This window comes from Lithobates pipiens, unplaced genomic scaffold (genome assembly GCF_037356315.1).
Source record: "Lithobates pipiens isolate NorthernLeopardFrog02 unplaced genomic scaffold, aLitPip1_a1.2 Scaffold_10, whole genome shotgun sequence".
Classification (NCBI taxonomy): Eukaryota; Metazoa; Chordata; class Amphibia; order Anura; family Ranidae; genus Lithobates; species Lithobates pipiens.
In genome coordinates, this window is record NW_027507686.1 from 56,501,798 (window position 1) to 56,523,125 (window position 21,328).

The 21,328-nt window shown below is 46.3% G+C and overlaps 1 protein-coding gene across 1 annotated transcript in view; it reads left to right on the plus strand.

Moving 5' to 3' along the window:
• Nucleotides 1-21,328, plus strand: part of LOC143930745 (cytochrome P450 2J6-like) — a 122,011-nt gene that overhangs the window by 77,715 nt on the left and 22,968 nt on the right. The window contains exons 2-3 of the mRNA XM_077455316.1: nucleotides 5,229-5,422; nucleotides 12,032-12,194. Coding sequence (XP_077311442.1) covers nucleotides 5,229-5,422; nucleotides 12,032-12,194 — 357 coding nt within the window. The remainder of the gene's footprint in view (nucleotides 1-5,228; nucleotides 5,423-12,031; nucleotides 12,195-21,328) is intronic.

A 21,328-nucleotide genomic window follows, 5' to 3' on the forward strand; every position in this document is an offset into this window, starting at 1 on the left:
CTACATGCTTAGGTGAATTCATCCATAAATGTGAGCATCAAAAAGGTAGGTATGGTGTGTATTGGGTTTGGTAAAGTCAGCAGATCAAGGATTGCTATCAGCTGAGCTAGCAGTTGGGGGAAGGGGGGTTCCTAATGAGTTTGGCACAACCAAAAAAAAAAAAAAAATGTCACTCTGCATGAATTGAAGCACACACATAACATTTGTAGACATTTTAGGGGGTGTTTAGGCGAAAGCAATACTATGGAGCTGCCAAAAGACATTGGTAAGTGACTAGACTATAGTTTTATGGGCCAAGAAGAGCATGATGGGGAAGTTAGTGAGGCAAATCTGCATGAGGACAAAGGGGCAGAGCGTATGAATTAGAGCATATTGCAATGATGGTAATTGGGGAATGAGGAAAAAAATGCAAGACATTAGCATTCATAAAATACATAGAATGTGATGTTAAAGGATAAAACTTACCTTCATATAGTCCTTCTGCAGGACCAGAATGATGGCAGAACAGGTCTCTGGTATAATGATCCCCAGAGCCTGGGGGGAGATGCCTGTAGAGAACTTGAGGTCCTGAAGGCTTCTCCCAGTCGCCAAGTAGCGCAACGTGGCGATGAGCCTCTGCTTTGGAGTGATGGCTTGCAGCATGTAGGTATCCTGCCTGCTGATATAAGGGGTCAGCAAAGCCAGCAGACGGTGAAAAACGGGGTCCGTCATCCGGAGATAATTCCTGAAATCATCAGGATTATTCTCGTGGATCTCACGGAGCAAAGGCATGTGCGAGAACTGGTCACGCTGGCGCAACCAATTCTTGGTCCACAAACGCCTCCCCTCCCTGTTCATGGACCGGGCTTGTGTCAAAGTAACAGCCCCAACACGAAGCCCCTGCACAGCATAAACTCTACGACGAGTACATAGATGAAACATGGTTTGAAAACGGTCGGCTCGTCAGAACGGACACCAGAAAGCACCGATAAACAGCAAGGCCTGAAAGAACGACCGGAATAGCAGAAGCAAGCAGACAATAAAAAATGCCTTTCAAAGCGTACTATACCAAGATATAGTCCACAATGATCAACAAATACTTACTGACTGCATGCATTGATTATCAGATACGCAAAGACAAGCACAAACTGAAGAGCGGTAGCGATCTGAATCACAAATCTGAAAAGCGCGAATCGTCTCTCACCAAACTTCTACTAACACGCGATAGACACGAGATCAGCAGAAGGAGCCCAAAGGGTTTTCTAGTCCCGCCATACATGGCTTACGTCACCGCGTTCTTGACAACCGCAAAATCAGACAACTTGGTCCAACCGTGTGTATGCGACAGTTTCGGACACAATCCGTCGGACAAAATCCGTCGGACAAAATCCGACGGATTTGGTTGGCAGAATGTCTGACCGTGTGTACAGGGGCTTAGACAAATTAGTCCAAAAAATTTCAGGGGGTAAATCTACACTCCTGCCAGTCAGAAGGAGCAAACGCCCATCATTTAGGCGTTCCCTCTCACCCGGAGCATCAAGCTCTAAGCAGTGGCGACAGCCTTCTCAACCCTCCTCTACCGGAAGGGCTCAAGGACGGGCCCAGGGGCAGAAGAAATCCTGGGGGCGAAAGCCTGCCAAGCAGAGCCCAAAAGCTTCCTTGTGAAGGGGCGCCCCCGCTCGGCCGAGTGGGGGGAAGGCTCCTGCAGTTTGCGGGAGCCTGGCGGGAAGAGATCCGGGACAAGTGGGTGGTCTCTTCGGTATCTCTGGGCTACAAGCTAGAGTTTCAGGAGACTCCACCTTCTCGTTTCTAAGGTCAAGGATCCCCAGGGACCCAGTAAAGCAAAGACTGCGATTTCTGGCCTTAGATCACTTACTATCCCAGGGGGTGATAGTAGAAGTGGACCCAAAAGAACAGGGTTTTACTCTAATCTCTTCACCGTTCCAAAGCCAAATGGAAGTGTCAGACCTATCCTGGATCTGAAGGATCTGAACTGGTTTTTACGCATCCGGTCCTTCCGAATGCAGTCAATTCGCACTGTGGTCTCCTCCCTGCAAGGGGGAGAGTTTATGGCTACAATAGACATCAAGGATGCATATCTCCATGTGCCAATTTTTCCCGCACACCAAAAGTATCTAAGGTTCGCGGTAGAGCGGCGCCATTTTCAATTTGTGGCCTTGCCGTTTGGGCTCGCTACGGCCCCTCAAGTCTTCACAAAGATTCTGGACCCTCTCTTGGCAAACCTAAGAGCTCAGGGTATAGCCGTCATGGCTTATCTAGACGATTTGCTTCTCATAGAGAAAACGGTAGTGCTCCTGAACCACAGTGTTACCAGAACGCTAGAACACCTGGAACGCCTGGGTTGGATTCTAAACCTAGAAAAGTCGTCCCTACAGCCTGCTACCAGGTTGGAATACCTGGGTATGGTTATCGACACCGCTCAGGGCAAGTTGTTTCTACCAAGGCCAAAAGCCTTGGCCATTGGGGATCTGGTGCGCCTAATTCTGGGCAGCAGATCTTCCCCCATTCGGTTGTGCATGAGACTGTTAGGGAAAATGGTCGCCTCCTTCAAGGCCGTTCCATTCGCCCAGTTCCACTCAAGGCCTCTGCAAAGATGCATCCTTACGGCTTGGAACAGGAAGCCCCAGTCCTTGGATCTTCCTATGTGTCTATCCCCAGGGACACGCAAGAGTCTGGTCTGGTGGTTACAAACCAAGAATTTGCTGAAATGCAAAACTTTTCTTCCTCTTCCATGGAAGATTATTACGACAGATGCCAGCCTGATAGGCTGGGGAGCAGTGTTGGAGGAGACATGCTCGCAGGGGAAATGGTGTGCGATCGAGAAGCTATTGCCCATAAATGTCTTGGAGATCCGGGCAGTTTATATGGCTCTCATAAACTGGTCTTTCAGACTACGGGGTCTCCCTGTTCGGGTTCAGTCCGACAATGCCACAGCAGTGGCCTATATCAATCACCAGGGCGGTACCAGGAGTCTGGTTGCACAAAGAGAGGTGAATCGCATACTTGTCTGGGCAGAAAGGCATGTTCCATGCCTTTCTGCAGTCTTCATTCCAGGAGTGGAAAATTGGCAGGCGGATTTTCTGAGCCGCCAACAGTTGTGCCTAGGAGAATGGGCTCTGCACCCCGATGTGTTTTGGAACATATGTCGCAGGTGGGGTACTCCAGACGTAGATCTGTTTGCATCCAGGTTCAACAGAAAACTGGACAAATTCGTGTCAAGGACAAGAGATACACTCGCTCAGGGGTCGGATGCTCTGACAGTTTCCTGGGATCAGTACAATTTGATTTATGCCTTCCCCCCGTGCCCGCTTCTGTCGCGGTTCCTGGGAAGAGTCAAGAGGGAGACAAAGTTGGTCCTTTTGGTAGCCCCGGCTTGGCCCAGGTGACCGTGGTACGCAGAGATCATGAAGTTGGCAGTAGGCAGGCCATGGATCCTCCCTCTCCGGCCAGATCTGCTCTCACATGGTCCAATTTACCATCCTGCTTTACACAGTCTGAATTTGACGGTTTGGCTGCTAAGACCCACATTCTGAGAGACCGTGGACTTTCGGGGCCAGTCCTTTCTACTCTGGTCAATGCCAGAAAGCCGGCCTCCAGGCTTATTTACTACAAAATCTGGAGGGCATATGTTTCCTGGTGTGAACTCAGGGAATGGCATCCTAGAAAGTGTGTCATTAGCAGGATCTTGGCCTTCCTCCAGTCGGGCCTAGAAATGAATTTTCCCGTAAGCCCTATCAAGGTGCAGATTTCGGCCTTGTCAGTGTCTTTTCAGAAGCCACTTGCATCGCATTCCCTGGTGTGGGCTTTCATCCAGGGGGCTACTCGGATAAGGCCGCCAGTCAAACCTCTGGTATGCCCATGGGATCTGAATTTGGTTCTCTCGGCTTTGCAGGGGCAACCTTTTGAACCTTTGCATCTGGCTTCGTTAGTTCTTTTGACTAAAAAATTGGTTTTCTTGGTAGCCATATCCACTGCTAGAAAAATGTCAGAACTAGCAGCTCTCTCCAGCAAAGAGCCATATCTAATTATTCATAAGGACCGGGTGGTAATGCGTCCCAACAGGTCCTTTCTGCCTAAGGTGGTTTCAGGATTCCATTTTAATCAAGATGTAATCCTACCATCCTTTTTTCCAGACCCACAGTCCGCAGAAGAAGAATCTTTGCACACTTTGGATGTGGTAAGGGCAATCAGTATCTATCTTCAGGCAACTGCTCAGATAAGGAAAACTGATTGCTTATTTATTTTGCCGGAAGGCCCTAGGAAGGGCCAAGCGGCATCAAAATCCACTCTCTCAAGGTGGATTAGACAAATTATTTCTCAGGCCTATAGTGTTAAAGAGAAAATCCCTCCTTTTCAAGTGAAAGCGCACTCTACTAGGGCTGTAAGTGCTTCTTGGGCAGTGCATCACCAGGCCTCCCTGGCTCAGATCTGTAAGGCTGCAACTTGGTCATCAGTCCACACATTCACCCGATTCTATCAGGTGGATGTCAGAGGGCAAGAGGATATCGCCTTTGGGCGCAGTGTACTGCAGGCTGCAGTTTAGGTCCTCCGGTCCATGGCGGTCTATATTATGATCTGTGTCTCCCTCCCCTCAATCTGAGCATTGCTTTGGGACATCCCACTATGTAATGAAGCTTCTGTGTCCCGTGATTTATGATCAAGAAAATAGGATTTTTGTATACAGCTTACCTGTAAAATCCTTTTCTTGAGAGTACATCGCGGGACACAGGGCTCCCGCCCCTCTTTGGGTTTTACGTGGTTTCCTATTGCTTTGCTAGAAAACTGAGGTGCCTCCCATATGGGAGGGGTTATATAGGGGAGGAATTCTCCTTAATTGGGGGTTAACCAGTGTTCAATCACCAGAGGTGCCTATATAACCCACTATGTAATGAAGCTCCTGTGTCCCGTGATGTACTCTCTTTTTACAGGTAAGCTGTATATAAAAATCCTATTTTTGAAATTGTGATATTTTTATTTCTATTTTGTCTTGCGCTGTCCTGTGTATACATTAGATCAGAGTTTTTTATATTTACATTTATCTAATTCCTTGAAATATATTTTTGTTGTGGCTTGCTGTATTGTGTTGAGCAATTTTAAACCTATTTGTACTTATGAATGTTGTGGTTAGAAACAAGAAAATCTTGCTTTGTGGGTTTAACTAAACACCAATGGTGATCACATCAGACTCTGAGGGAGGTGTAGTCTCAGTGTTGTACTTTGTATTCTAGGAAGCAGAAACAGACATTGTGAATTCTCAATCATGGAGCTGAGTACTGCACTGCTGCTGGGCCTCCTCCTCTTGGCTTTGTTATGGAAGAAATTCTCTCGGCCAAAGGATTTCCCTCCTGGGCCTCTAGCATTGCCTGTACTGGGTAATATACTACAAATGGACTTTTCTAATCCTATAAAGAACCTAAGAGAGGTGAGTTAAAGGATAATAATAAAACTAAAGAACATCTATGTATATGCTGATAGTAGTTTAGCAATGAGCATTATAGCCACCCACCTATCTTGGAAGGTCGGTCTAGGGTTTTGAGGATTTGATATTGAATATACTCGCTACCTGTTCTCAAAAATAAAAAAAAATATCACCAGCAAACCGAGGATTGTCAAAACTAACGTCCAAATATTTATTTGAGAGGATCACTATTCTGTGGTAAGGTCCCCTTTGTCAGGCATGTGATCCATGTCTGATGAAGGCGCCTTGTGTGACCCCAAAACGTTACACCTTACCGATGTTAGGTGATCTTATCATATATTTGAATGGTAATTTTTACAATCCACGGTGTGCTGGTAATATATATTTTCCAGGTACACATGCATTAGGAATATTTGTATTATTATACAGGATTTATAAACAGCAGTGGTGGCTGGTGTTTTTTTGTTTGGGGGGGGTGCCAGACTTGCGCTTCCTGATTGGGGGAGAGGCGATTCAGTGTTAGAAAAGCGAATATTTATTTTCTTTTCTAACACATGTGTGGGCTCCGAGCACAATGCTCTGCACTCTGAGTCCACCCTATTTTGAAGTATATTAGAACCAATGGCTCTAATCAACTGCTTCAAAAAAAACACCTCACCACTGTAATTCATGCACCTGGCATCCTGAAAGGGGCCAGACACATGAATACGGGGTGGCTGTGGCAGGCGTAGAAAAAAATTGATGCTATGCATGAATCTATCCATTAACCATATAGGGGGTGGCATGGATAGAGGGGGCGGTGCCCGTGCGCCCTTAATGGACGGGTCGCCCCTGATTTACAGTATCTCACAAATTGAGTACACTCCTCACATTTTTGTAAATATTTTAATATATCTTTTCATGTGACAACACTGAAGAAATTGTATAACAGTGTAAATTTGCTGTCCTCTAAAAATAACTCAACACACAGCCATTAATGTCTAAACTGCTGGCAACAAAAGTGAGTACACCCCTAGGTGAAAATGTTCAAATTGGACCCAAAGTTTCATTATTTTGTGTGGCCACCATTATTTTCCAGCACTGCTTTAACCCTCTTGGGCATGGAGTTTACCAGAGCTTCACAGATTGCCACTAGAGTCCTCTTCCACACCTCCATGATGAGCTGGTGGATGTTAAAGACCTTGCGCTCCTCCACTTTCTGTTTGGAGATGCCCCACATATGCTCAATAGGGTTTAGCTCTGGAGACATGCTTGGCCAGTAGGGATGAGCCAGCGGTTCGAGTTAAACATAAGGTGTTTGTTTGTTCTAAAATGAACCAAACATATGGGGCATTTGCGGGAAATTCGAGGGAATATGGGGAACACCCCACAATGCACTGCGAGATTGCGAGGTCATCATACAGCAGTGCATTGCTGTATGATGATTATCCAAAGCATGCACCTGACCTGCATGCTTTGGCTAATCACAGCGTGATGATTATCCAAAGCATGCACCTGACCTGCATGCTTTGGCCAATCACAGCGCACAGGGTGCTATTGGCTAATCATGGCTCAGGGGTACTAAGTCCACACCACACACTATATAAGGCTATTTACAGAGCGTCTGCGTGTAGTGTTGTTGGTGTGGACAGAGATATAGCTTGAGTTAGATTAAGCACGTGAGTTATTCAGTTAATGGCAGTGTATTTGATATATGTATATGTGTAGGAAGGCCAGTATGGTGGCCTGAATTTATGGGAGGAGCCCAGCGGGGGATATTTAACCAGCCCACTCACCTCTGGTCTTTTTCGGTTTCCTGTGCACGATACCCACTCTCCCATCCCTTTTTCAGGGCATTTCTCAAAATTCATTTCTCTTCACAGAATATTAATTTCTAATCTAGGGTATGCCCCCTTATTTTGGTATACCATCCATCAAACCAGGGCACACTTTCAGGTCCATTTCATGTGGTAAGTCCTATGTTAACTTTAAATGTTATCCATATCTGTATCATGGCCATAGGGCTAAGGTGGGGTCCTGGACGGGTGCTATGTAGCTCCAGTATTCGGGGTGTGGTCCCTTTAAGGGAATCCCAGTATAGTCATCAGGAGAGGACTGACTCGCAGTCCTCTCTATATTAAAAGAGAGATAGTTGGGACCTGGAATTTGGGGGGCTCTGAAGTGACATTTGGGTGGGAAAGAGCCTCATTCCCTGACCACAGGGATTCTGCACAAAGGGGGTTAAAGGCCTCCAAGAAGACAGCTCATAAGACAGGAAGTAGTGAAGAGGTGGTGGTGAGGAGGAGTAGGAGATTAACAGCTGTGTTGCTGTTTTGGAGGCTGCAAAAGATTTCTGTAAGGACTCTGAAAACTTTGGGGCAAAGACCCGGCTACAGAACTGTAGGTGTTTTCTTTAATTCTTGTTTTTTGTGCTGAAGATAAGCGGACTTTAATTTACATTTTGATCTGTGTGCTGAAGAAAGCATTATTTTTGATTTAATTATAAATAAAAGTCTTTTGGTTTCACCTTTGAACAGTTTATGCACTTGGTCCCGCGGAGCTATTATCCCCTATGTATATATATATATATATATATATATATATATATATATATTAATACACTGTCTGAAGTGTATTAGAAACAGTACATCACGGAATGCACTGTAGATATAGGCTACACTGGATGTAGTATGTATGTATGTATATATATATATATATATATATATATATATATATATATATATATATATATGCTACACTGGATGTAGTATATATAATGTCCTCTAGGGGGCAGCTTAAGGGCAGCCACCCTATCGCATCACACCGCAGATCTCCGCAGGAGCAGGATGCTGCTGACTCCTCGGTGACTTTTAAAGTTCCTTGGTGTGGGCCTTTTTTGACACATGTGCAGCATATCACGCCATTGCTGTTTGAAATCTATGTCTGAAGTGGATCAGGTGTGGGCCAGAACAGACGCTTGGGAACCACATGCTTGACCAGTCGTATGATGACCTCCCATGCAGTCCATTGGCAACAGCACTTGAAAGACCCACATCAAAGAAAAAGGCAGACTTCTTGCTCCCCATCTGGGATCTCCAACCCTACTATAACTCCAGTCCTCTCAAAAACCTGCACTGAGTAATGAAGGTAGAGCAATAGGTGTCCCAAGTATTTGCAGCCAATCTGCTAGCAATACACCACCAATTGATTATAACAGGCAAATTTCCCTACCCCAGTTGCTGAACCGTAAAAAGAAACCACCCACATGCTCATTGTCTAAATGCTAGCTTGGCCAAATTGTTAGCACTGCAACTGCTGCCTTTTCAGCTGGTAGACGCTGCCCCCTTTAATGAATTTGTGGAATGTGCTGTACCTCACTGGCAAGTTCCAAAATGCCATTTCTTTTCACGGAAGGCCATTCCGGCTCTCTACCGGCATATGGAAGGCATTGTTTTGGCCTAATTGGTCAGCAGTAAGGTTCATATTACTGCTGACCCATGGTCCAGCAGGCATGGGCAGGGATGTTACCTTTCCTTCATGGCGCACTGGGTAACTCTGCTGGCAGCTGGGAAGGATGCAGGACAGGGTTCAGTGTTTTTGGAGCTTGTTCCACCACCACGGCTTCAAAATGCTAGTGGTGATTCTGCCACAGCTCTCTCCTCCACCACTCCCTCTTCTTCTTCCTCTATGGCCTCTTCTGTAGATTTATTCTCTGAACCAGCGGTGCTCTGTAAGTATTCAAGGGCTACGCAAGCAGTCAGGCTAAAGGGTGCCATGCAGTGTTTGAGTTGGTCTGCCTAGGGGGCAGGAGCCACACTGGGGCAGAGATTCTGTCAGCTCTGCAGGGGCAGGCTCAGAGGTGGTTGACCCCATGCCAGCTTCAGCCAGGAATGGTTGCATGCAACAATGGCACTAACCTTCTCTCCACCCTCCGACATAGACTCTTGACCCATGTTCCTTGTTTGGCAAATTGGCACACTTCCTCAATTTGGTGGTGCAGCAGTTCTTGAGCAGGTACCCAGGCTTACAGGATCTCCTGAAACAGGCCAGAAAAGTCTGTGGTCATTTCTGCCGGTCATACAATGGCAGGGTTCGGCTGGCTGACATTGAAAGGGAATGCAACCAGCCCACCAACTGCCTCATTTGTGACATGTCCACCAGGTGGAACTCAACGTTGGCAATGCTGCAGCAGCTACACATGCAGCAGAGAGCCATCAATGATCCCTGTGTCCTGTGTGAGTATGACACCAGGACAGGGTCGGGGGAGCTTGGCTTCTTTTCACCACACCAGTGGCTACTGATCAAGGATGCATGCACTGTCCTGTCACCATTTGAGGAGGATGGATGGTGGATGGCCACAAGGATGGTGAGCAGCGACAATGCATGCATCAGTGACACTGTCCTTCCAGTCTTGCTGCTGGAGCACATGCTTCATGGAATCATGGACAGGGCACTTGAGGCAAAACAGCGAGAGGAAGAGGAGGACTTCCTTTCCTCTTAAGGCCCCCTTTATCCAGATAGCATTCCTGCGGGCCCACCAAACACACAGGAAGAGGAATTGGAGGAGGATTGTGTCAGCATGGATGTAGAGGATAACACTCAGCAGCAGTCTTCAAGGGATGGTTTTCAGTCCCCAGAAACCCAAGGAGTTGTACTTGGTTGGGAGGAGGTAGTTACGGATCATGTGATCCATAGTGACCCAGAGGACTCTGAATCGAATGCCTCTTCAAACTTATGCTGCATGGCCTCCCTGATTCTGCAAAGTCTGCGAAAGGACCCTAGGATTCGTGGTATCAGGGAGAGGGATCATTACTGGCTGGCAACCCTTCTTGATCCATGTTACAAGGGTAAGGTTGCAGAACTCCCCCTGCCTTTGCAGAGGGTGCAGAGAGCATGAAACATCTTCAGGAGTCCTTGAAGAAAGGTTTGTGCAATGCATTTCCAGACCCTGAGAGGATACCATTTCCTGGTGCTGAACTACATGTTGCTGAGGCTTCTTTCAGTCAGAGGAAGAGTGGTGGAGAAGGTGGCCGTCTGACCAATGCCTTTAAAAAAGTTTCAGTCCTTAGTGCCAAGGTCTGATTGGTTCAAGCAATCATCGCCAGTGTCTGCATTATATGGTGCAGGAATATCTAGGGGCAAGAGCAGACTTGGAGACCTTTCCAACAGAGTATCCACTGGGTCTTGAGGATGGACCACTGGCCAGAACTTGCTCAATATGCAATTGAGCTACTGGCCTGTCCTACATCCAGTGTGCTTTCTGAATGCACATTCAGTGTTGCTGGAGAGTTCGTAACAGATCAAAGAGTACGCCTGTCCACAGACTCTGTTGATAGGCTCACATTTATAAAAATGAATCAGTACTGGATCAGCAGCTATCAAGCACCTGATGCTGATATAAATGAATTTGCTATGGATCTGGGATCCCTTGAAGACTGCCTATGCTGACTATCCTATTCCTCCTCAATCTTGATGATGATAGCTTCCAACAATATTTTTGGTTTAGGGCATCCCCACCACCACCTAATGCCAAATGTTTCTGCCCCTGTTCAACAGGGGCATGTAATTACAATTTTTGATATAATATTTCACAGTGGGGCCAGATCCTGTGCCCAACAAGAGTATCTGTAAGGGGTTACAGTGTTGTGGCACCACCACCACTGCCCAATTTTTCTGCCCCTGTTTAAGAGGGGCATGTAATTACAATTTTTGATCTAATATTTCACAACAGAGCCCGTTCCTGCGACCAACACATAAGGCCCAATCTTCTGCAGAGTATATAGGGCAGGCTGTGTAGTATATATACTGCTGTTCAGAGTATATAGTGCCTGGGGCCTGGGGGACCCCCACGCCAGTTTCTTTAGCAAGGCAGTGGTTGTCTTGGAGGTGTGTTTGGGGTCGTTGTGTTGTAATTCTGCCCTGCAGCCCAGTCTGGGGATCGTGCTCTGCTTCAGTATGTAACAGTACATGTTGTCATTCATGGTTCCCTCAATGAACTGTAGCTCCCCAGTGGTGGCTGTCTGCTCTTACTGACAGGCAGTTACACAGTTAGCCTGTCCATATACTACCCTAGTCTGTCTATATAATACCCAAGCCTGTTCATATACTACCCTAGTCTGTCCACATACTATGTAAAACATATAAAAGTTTGGCGCTAACTCTCATATATTTGTAGCTATGAATATAGTGCATAACATATATCCACACAAATAAAATGAAATTATACAGTGTCCATATACTACTTTAGCCTGTCCATATACCTGCGGAACACAGCTGGCATGAGGAAGAAAGCTGGTGCCGCCACGATTTGTCTTCAGACCGGGTCCAGAGGCTGAAGAAGTAGGTGGAGAGGTGTCGCAAAAATCTCCACACCGCCACCTCCACCATATACATGGGCAAGACAGAGGGGATGGGGTCAGGGGTGGAGATAATGGGGGAGTGCCAAAATGAGGTTTCACCTATGGTGTCAAAATTCCTTGCACCAGCCATGCCACTAATCCTGCAGTGTTCATAAAATGGCAATAGGAACTTCATTGGTTAAATATAGTTGAGCTTTATTTTTTGTGACGTTTTCATAAATCAGTTCTCCAGTGTTTATTTATAGTATACAAAACATCATTTGTAATTTTTCAGTTTTCCAAGGTGTACGGCCCAGTGTACAGCATTTACTTGGGTTTTACCCCGGCTGTGGTCATCCGAGGGTTCAAAGACCTCAAAGAGGTCCTGGTGAACAAAGGAATAGATTTTGCAGACAGACCGCAAAGTAGAATATCGAAAATAATTTCTGATTCCCGAGGTAATGTGATTATTTTATTTATTGACTGTGAATATTTTGATTGGATTACTGACCAATTTGGTAAACAGAACTGGCTTAACTTTGACAATTTACCAGTTACATCAATTTTAAAAGTTATAAAGTTGCATGCACAGAAATATAAAACACAATTTAATTTATTGCATAATTTAAAAAAATATTAAATGTATACAGTTGTGCTCAAAAGTTTTCATACCCTGGCAAAAATCATGAACTTTTAGCATTGATATTAAAAATATGATTGACCATGCCAAAAAACTGTCTTTTATTAAGGATTGAGGTCATATGAAGCCATGCATTATCACATAGTAGTTTTGCTCCTTTTCAAATCATATTGATAACAGAAATCACCCATATGGCCCTGGAACATTTGCACGTTAAAATTGCAAATAAAGGTTAATTTCCCATATCTGTGGCTTTTCAAATTGCAATTAGTGTCTGTGTATAAACAGATAATTCGTTTGTTAGCTCTCCCGTGGATACACTCAGCAGGCTAGATACTGAATCATAGGGAGCAGAAAAGAACTGTCAAATGACCTGCATAACAAGGTAATGGAACTTTATAAAGATATAAAAATATATCCAAAGTCTTCAATATGCCAGTCAGTACTGTTCAATCCCTTATTAAGAAATGGAAAATCTGGGATCTCTTGAAACTAAGCCAAGGTCAGGTAGACCAAGAAAGATTGCAGCCACAATGATCAGAAGAATTGTTTGTAATACAGAAAAAAACCCACAGGTAACCTCAGGAGAAATACAGGCCACTCTGGAAAAAGACAATGTAGTTGGTTCAAGGAGCAGAATATGACAATACTTGAACAAAAATTAACTCGAGTTGCTAGAAAGAAGCCTTTACTGTGCCAATACCACAAAAAGGCCAGTTACAGTATGCCCGATAACACCTTGAAACGCCTCACAGCTTCTAGCACACTGTAGTCTGGAGTGACAAGACCAAAATAGAGCTTTGTGATCACAACTATAAGGGCTATGTTTGGACAGGGGTCAACAATGACAAGAATAGTGATGGGCGAACTTCTGACGGGACATTTCGCGAACGCGGCCGATCGTTCGCGAACCGTAATATTCGCGGCGGGCCCCATTGACTTCAATGGGAGGCGAACTTTGCAAACCTACAGATCAAATTTGCAGCCACAAAATAATTACTAGCTCTGCAAACATCCCACCACATGGCCAATGACATAACACATGTATGAGGTGAATCTGGGATCGACAACTACAAGCATTCTTATTTTATATGTGAAATTGTTGTGACAATTCAGGACTGTGGTGCGCATGAAGGCAATGGAGGAGAGGGAAGGTCAGGGTAGGCAAAGAAGAGGGTGCAGGAGATGATCACCAGCAGCGTGACATACAGCAATGACACCTTCACCGTGATAGAGTGATCTGACACCAGCACCGTGATAGAGAGCACTGACATCAGCAGCGTGACATAAAGCACTGACACTAACACCGTGTTATACAGCACTGACACCAGCACCGTGATAGAGAGCACTGACATCAGCAGCGTGACATACAGCAATGACACCTGCACCGTGATAGAGTGATCTGATGCCAGCACCGTGATAGAGAGCACTGACATCAGCAGTGTGACATACAGCAATGACACCTGCACCGTGATAGAGTGATCTGACACCAGCACCGTGATAGAGAGCACTGACATCAGCAACGTGACATAAAGCACTGACACCAGCACCGTGATATACAGCACTGACACCAGCACCGTGATAGAGAGCACTGACATCAGCAGCGTGACATAAAGCACTCACACCAGCACCGTGATATACAGCACTGACACCAGCACCGTGATATACAGCACTGACACCTGCACCATAAGCAGCCCCAGGAGGAAGTCAGCACAGCACAGGGATGGTGGGAGCCCCTCATAATAAGCAGCCCCAGGAGGAAGTCAGCACAGCACAGGGATGGTGGGAGCCCCTCATAATGAGCATAGAACAGGGATGGTGGGAGCCCCTCATAATATGCAAAGCAGAGGTACAGCCCCAGGAGGAAGTCAGCACAGCACAGGGATGGTGGGAGCCCCTCATAATCAGCCCCAGGAGGAAGTCAGCACAGCACAGGGATGGTGGGAGCCCCTCATAATAAGCAGCCCCAGGAGGAAGCCCAGCACAGGGATGGTGGGAGCCCCTCATAATAAGCAGCCCCAGGAGGATGTCAGCATAGCACAGGAATGGTGGGAGCCCCTCATAATTAGCAGCCCCAGGAGGAAGTCGGCACAGCACAGGGATGGTGGGAGCCCCTCATAATAAGCAGCCCCAGGAGGAAGTCAGCACAGCACAGGGATGGTGGGAGCCCCTCATAATGAGCATAGCACAGGGATGGTGGGAGCCCCTCATAATATGCACAGCAGAAGTACAGCCCCAGGAGGAAGTCAGCACAGCACAGGGATGGTGGGAGCCCCTCATAATAAGCAGCCCCAGTAGAAATATGACACCGCTGAACCTCTTCAAAGAGGAGGGTATGGGCATATAGTATGGTGTGCTTTTTTTGGACAAGGAAGTGAGGCAAATGAAGAAAGAAGGTCTGTGTGCTCGATTAAAAAATTTGTTTATAGACATATACATGGTCTACTGGTCACATGTGTTGAATTCCTCTGAGATCCATGCCTCATTCATTTTTAGAAATGTGAGGTAGTTAACACTGTCGTGAGCTAGGCGAGTACGCTTATTGGTCACGATCCCCCCTGCTGCGCTGAACGTCCTTTCGGACAGGACACTGGACGAGGGGCAAGCCAAAAGTTTGATTGCAAATTGGGCATTGTAAACCATTTTGTGTTTGTACTGGGGGTCTAAGTACGTTGCCACCCAGTACTGATCCTTACCCTTATGCTTTTTATACGGGGGGCCCTATTAAAACACTGGAGCGTGAAGGCCCCCATTTGCACTAAACTGGAAGCGGTGTGGTGGCCTGGCTCCTGCTCATCATCCAGGATTATGTCGTCCTCTTCATTCTCCTCTCCCCATCCATGCACAACAACAGGGATCCCAGAAAGGTTTAAAGCATGCTCTTCTTGCTCCTCCTTATCCACCCCGGCACCATCCTCCTCTGACTCCTCTTCAGACTCCTGTTGTTCACTTGTCTCAGATAGAGTAGCCCCCCCTGGGAATTCATGCAGCATTGCGACTTCCTCATCTTCCTGCTCCTGAAAAAAACCCAGCTCCCCAGAACCGGTTCTGCCGCAGAGTTCATACAGGTAGATGTTAACTGCACGTTTCTGCTGGAGCAGCCTATCAAGCATATAGAAGGTTGAGTTCCATCGCGTTAGGCAATCGCAAATAAGACGTCTGACCGGCAGATTGTGTCGCCGCTGAATGTCAGCAAGGCGAGCCATGGCCGTGTAAGATCTTCTGAAATGGGCCGAGATTTTCCTTGCCTGCCGCAAGATGTCCTGGACCCCAGGGTATTTGACAAAGAATCACTGCACGACCAAGTTTAAGACGTGTGCCATGCATGGCACGTGCGTGATTTTGCCTTGTTTCAATGCGCTAAGCAGATTGGCACCGTTGTCACACACCACTTTACCAACTGTCAAATTGAGTGGTGTTAGCCACTGATCTGCCTGTGAACGCAAAGCTGAAAGGAGTGCCGGGCCAGTGTGGCTCTTGGCTTCCAGGCATGGCAACGTCTCACCTGGCATGTCGAATAGGTTCTGGGGAGCTTGGGCGGCAGAGAGGAAGAGACGCTAGCAGCGCAAAAGGAGGAGTCAGCTGAGGAAGAGAGGGAGGAGGATGGAGTAGGAGGAGGAGAAGAAGAGCCAGGCCTACATGCAATCCGTGGCGGTAAAACCAAATCTACACGGGTGCCACAGGTTACATGCTTGACGGCCGTCAGAAGGTTCACCCAGTGGGCAGTAAAAGTGATATACCTTCCCTGCCCGTGTTTGCTAGACCACGTGTCTGTGGTCAGATGTATCTTGGCACCGACACTGTGTGCCAGAGATACATTCACTTGCCGCTGAACATGGCCATATAGCTCTGGGATGCCCTTCTCTGAGAAATACTTCCTTCCTGGGACCTTCCATTGTGGTGTTCCAGTGGCCACAAATTTTCGGAAGGCCTCCGAGTCCACCAGTTTATATGGCAGTAGTTGGCGGGCTATGAGTTCTGACAAGCCAGCCGTCAACCGTTGGGCAAGAGGGTTATCCACCTTCATCATTTTTTTACGCTGGAACATTAGGCCCACGGAAGCCTGCCTTTTTTCAGAAAAACGTGAGCTTGGCGTGATGGAAGGTGGAGTGGAGGACAATTATGAGGAGAGAGGAGAAGGAGAAGTAGAAGACGAGGCTGGACGGTGAGAGCCTGGAGTGTGGCTTTGTGTGTTCTGTTGCTCCCACTGGGCTCAGTGATGGCTGCTCATGTGTCTTCTTAAGGCGGTCATCCCTAGGTGAGTGTTGGGCTTACCGCGACTAATGCGTTGACCGCAAAGATTGCAGATGGCAACGCTATTGTCAGCAGCGGACACGTTAAAAAAGCCCACACTGCGGAGCCATGTGTCGGCATCCTGGGAGCGCCAGATGGGACCGTACATGGTCGATGACTCGCTCCTGATACATTAGCAGTCTGCTTTGTCCCTCCTGTGCAATGTAAGATATTCCTGCTTCTCCTCCCTATCTGCTGGTCCATATCTCCCTCTGAACTCCCCTCCTCTTCCTCTCTTGTGGGCACCCACGTGACATCACTAGACACGTCATCATCTACGTCACCTTCCCCACCGCTATAAGTAGAGATCTCGGAGTAGGCAGCAACACCGGGAACCAACCTCCTCCTTGGGCTGATCTGGGTACTGTCGTCAGACTGCTGAGTGGCGGTTGTTGCTACCTCCTCTTCTTGATCCAATGCCAAGAGTGGCTGCACATCAGAAATGTCTTGATATGGATCGGAAAATAATTCCTGTGACTCGAGCGGAAGGTATGTGGTGGTGGTGGTGGTGTTGTTGGTGGTAGTGTCTTTGGGGGTGCACATAGCAGAGAGTGAAGAAGAGGGTGCAGATCAAGAGGATGAGGAGGGTGCAGAAGAGTAAGGCTAAGTGAGTCACTCAACCAAGTCTGGTGCGTCCTTTAAAGTAATTGAACGCACCTTCTGCAACTTCCCACTTTGGCTCAAGCCTGTTGCTCCTGCCCTACCCCTACCACCCCTGCGGAAGGGCCTGCCTCTTCCTATGCCTGTCATTTTTTAAATGACCCTGTGACAAAACTCCCAGTCCCTATACTGATAAAGGACTACTGCAGCAGAAGGGCAGGCAGCAGTCAGCAGTAGTGCACCTCAACCCTATATATTGTGGACCTATACCAGTCCTTAAGGAATAGCAGACTGTACCTCACTCAACCCTATGTACTGTAGCACCCTATACCTTACCAGTCCTTATAAGGACCTTTGTGGAACTAGTAGGTTGTGAATGATTAGCAGACTGTACCTCAGTCCCTATACTGATAAAGGACTGCTGCAGCAGAAGGGAAGGCAGCAGTCAGCAGTAGTGCACCTCAACCCTATATATTGTGGACCTATACCAGTCCTTAAGGAATAGCAGACTGTACCTCACTCAACCCTATGTACTGTAGTACCCTATACCTTACCAGTCCTTATAAGGACCTTTGTGGATCTAGTAGGTTGTGAATGATTAGCAGACTGTACCTCAGTCCCTATACTGATAAAGGACTACTGCAGCAGAAGGGCAACAGTGAAGTATAATATTCTTTCTATATTTGGAAGAAAACAATATTATACGTGTACAAGCCTATTACCATACCAGTCCTGAAAAGAACCTTTGTGGACCTAATAGTAACAGCTACTGATTAAACTGACTGTCCCTCACTGCCACACACAGCTTCCTTCCTGTCCCTATTTAAACTGACAAAACACAGGCTGCTGGAACAATAAATTGAATAGCACTCAAAACTATATCCTGTACTACTTTATCCTTTCAAGCCTGAAAAGGACTTTTGTGGACCTAATAGTAACAGCTAATGATTAAACTGACTGTCCCTGCTGCACACAGCGTCCTGTCCCTTTCTCTACACTGACAAAAGACACTCAGGCTGCTGCAACAATCACTAGCACAGCACTGCCTCAAACCTATATCCTGAACTACACCTAACACCTATACCATGATACCAGTCCTTAAAAGAACTTTTGTGGACCTAATAGCTAGTGATTTGGGTCACTGAAGTCTCTCCCTGCTCCACACAGCAACCTCTCCCTATAGTGACATATGAACAAATGTAAAATGGCCGCCGGATCGGGTCTATTTATAAGTTAGGGGGAATGTCCAAGTGTCCATGTGCTGTAATGTCTCAATTGGCTGTCCTATACCCCATGATGGATGTGTCATCATAGGTCAAAGTTCTTTTACACAGTAAACATGGAAGTCCGCCGGGCGAACGTTGGCAATAGTCCGCCGATCGGGCGGACGGCGAACAGCCGAAATTCGCCGCGAAACGACCCCTGGGCGAACCGTTCGGCCATCCCTAGACAAGAATACCATCCCCACTGTGAAGCATGGTGTGGCTCACTAAAGGCATGGGGAATCTTGTGAGAATTGCTGGCAACATGAATGCAGCATGTTATCAGAAAATATGCACATTCTTCTGCACAAAAGATGCACATTAGACACTATTTCAATTTCCAACATGACAATGACCCTAACCACAAGACCAAGTGGACACTCCCAGTGGTTACAGCAGAAAAAGGTGAAGATTCATCACAGTTTCCTGACCTTAATATCATTGAGCCACTCTGGGGAGATCTCAAACGTGTAGTTCCTGCAAGACAACCAAAGACTTTGCATGACCCGGAGGCATTTTGCCAAGATGAATGGGCAGCTATACCACACCTAGTGTATAGACAACTGTTACAAAAGACTGCATGCTGTCCTTGATGCTAAAGAGGGCAATACACATTAAGAATTAGGGGTGTGCAGACTTTTGAACAGGGGGACATTTAATTTGTTTACTTGTTTCCATGTGTGGTTTTTATGATTGTGCCATTTTGTTATGACCTACAGTTGAATATGAATCCCATAAGAAATAAAAGAAATGTGTTTTGCCTGTTCACTCATGTTTCCTTCAAAAAATGTATATACTATATATTACCAGTTCTCCAAAGGATATGCAAGCTTTGAGCACCACTGTACATAACTAACATTCAACATCTCCTGATATCCCAGGGACAGGGAGATTTCCTACCTACACCCCTCTTCAACAGAGACCTCATGGGGCAACCCATCGGTAGTTTGTTAAACTGCGGTGTATATGATTTTAATATTGTGAATGTTCTGCTGTATAATTTTCTGTCTTAAATTATTTGTAATTTTTTATAATTTTTTCTGTGCATTTTCTACCAAGTACCGAGAGATAGTCCATACAACAAAAAGTTTTTGGGTGTGGATACAAAGGGAGTAACTTCAGCAATTGCCCCGATATTCCTAGAATACCTATTTCTTGACAATTATTAATCGGGATAATGGTACTTTTATGTGTATTGTGTCTAATATTTACTTGAGGTTATACTCAGTCTATGGCTAGGTTAAGTTATTAGAGATGGAAGCTTTTGGGATCTAAGCTTAAGTTAACCAAAAAAAGTATCAGCAGGGTGAGTATCATATCAGTCTAGACTCCGGAGTCAGTGGCAAGTTGTCTAGTGACAGGCTGGGGACAGGTTACTGACAACACCATATTGCTATATTGAAGAGTTTGTGCATTAGTAGGAACTATAAACCACTTATATACAGTGCCTTGAAACAATATTCACACCCCTTGAAATCTGCAACCCAAACATAAATGTATTTTATTGGGATTGTATGTGATAGACCCAAACAAAGTGGCACATAATTGTGAAGTGGAAGGAAAATGATAAATGGTTTTCAATTTATTTACAAATAAATATCTAAACAGTGTGGCGTGCATTTGTTTTCTGATACCCCTAACTAAAATCGAGCGGAACCAATTGCCTTCAGAAGTCGCACTAATTAGTAAATAGAGTCCACCAGTGTGTAATTTAAAGCAGTTGTAAACCATCTAGGTTTTTCACCTTAATGCATTCTATGCATTAGCCCTGGTTCAGACTGACTGCGGGAATGAAATTGTGCGAGTTCAGCTGAACTCAGAAGATTTCATTCTGGCGTGTCAGTCCCGACTTCGGGGGGCAATTTCAAATGGTTTCTGCACAGACGTCAATGGAAAAAAAGTAGTACAGAAACAACAAATCGGTGCAGCGTCGCACGGATTCAGACGTTGCCATTGCCGGGAATTGCCGTTGATTCAGCATGCGATTTGACATGTCAAATTGCATGCCAAATCACATCAATATAAACCAGGGCTAAAGGTGAAAAACCTCCTGTGCTGAAACTACCACCCAGCGCCCTCCTTTTACTTACCTGAACCCGGTCTTTCCAGTGACAGGGACGAGCACAACAGCTCCAGCCGGTGTCTTGGGTCCGGACTGGATAGATTGATAGCAGCTCAGCCATTGGCTCCCTCTGCTGTTGATCAAATCCAATGGTGTGGAAGCCGGGGGGAGGGGCCGAGCCCTGCTGCCTGTGTCACTGTGAGTGCCCTGAGGGAGAGGGCTCTCCTACAGGGCACTCGAGAAGAGGAGGAGCCAAGAGCACCGCTGAGGGACCCCAGAAGAGGAGGATTGGGACCTCTCTGTGCGAAACCAACAGCACAGAGGAGGTAAGTATGACTTTAAAAAAACAAAAACAAATAAAAAAACTAACCTTTTAGTTATCCTTTAATCTCACTATAAATACAGCTGTTCTGTAAAGCCCTCAGAGGTTTGCTAGAGAACCTTAGTGAACAAACAGCATTATGAAGGCCAAGGAACACACCAGACAGGTCAGGGATAAAGTTGTGGAGAAGTTTAAAGCAGGGTTAGGTTAAAAAAAAATCCAAAGCTTTGAACATGTCACGGAGCACTGTTCAATTCATCATCCAAAAATGGAAAGAGTATGGCACAACTGTAAACCTACCAAGACATGGCCATCCACCTATCCTGGCAAGGAGAGCATTGCTCAGAGAAGAAGCCAGGAGGCCTATGGTAACTCTAGAGGAGCTGCAGAGATTCACAGCTCAGGTGGGAGAA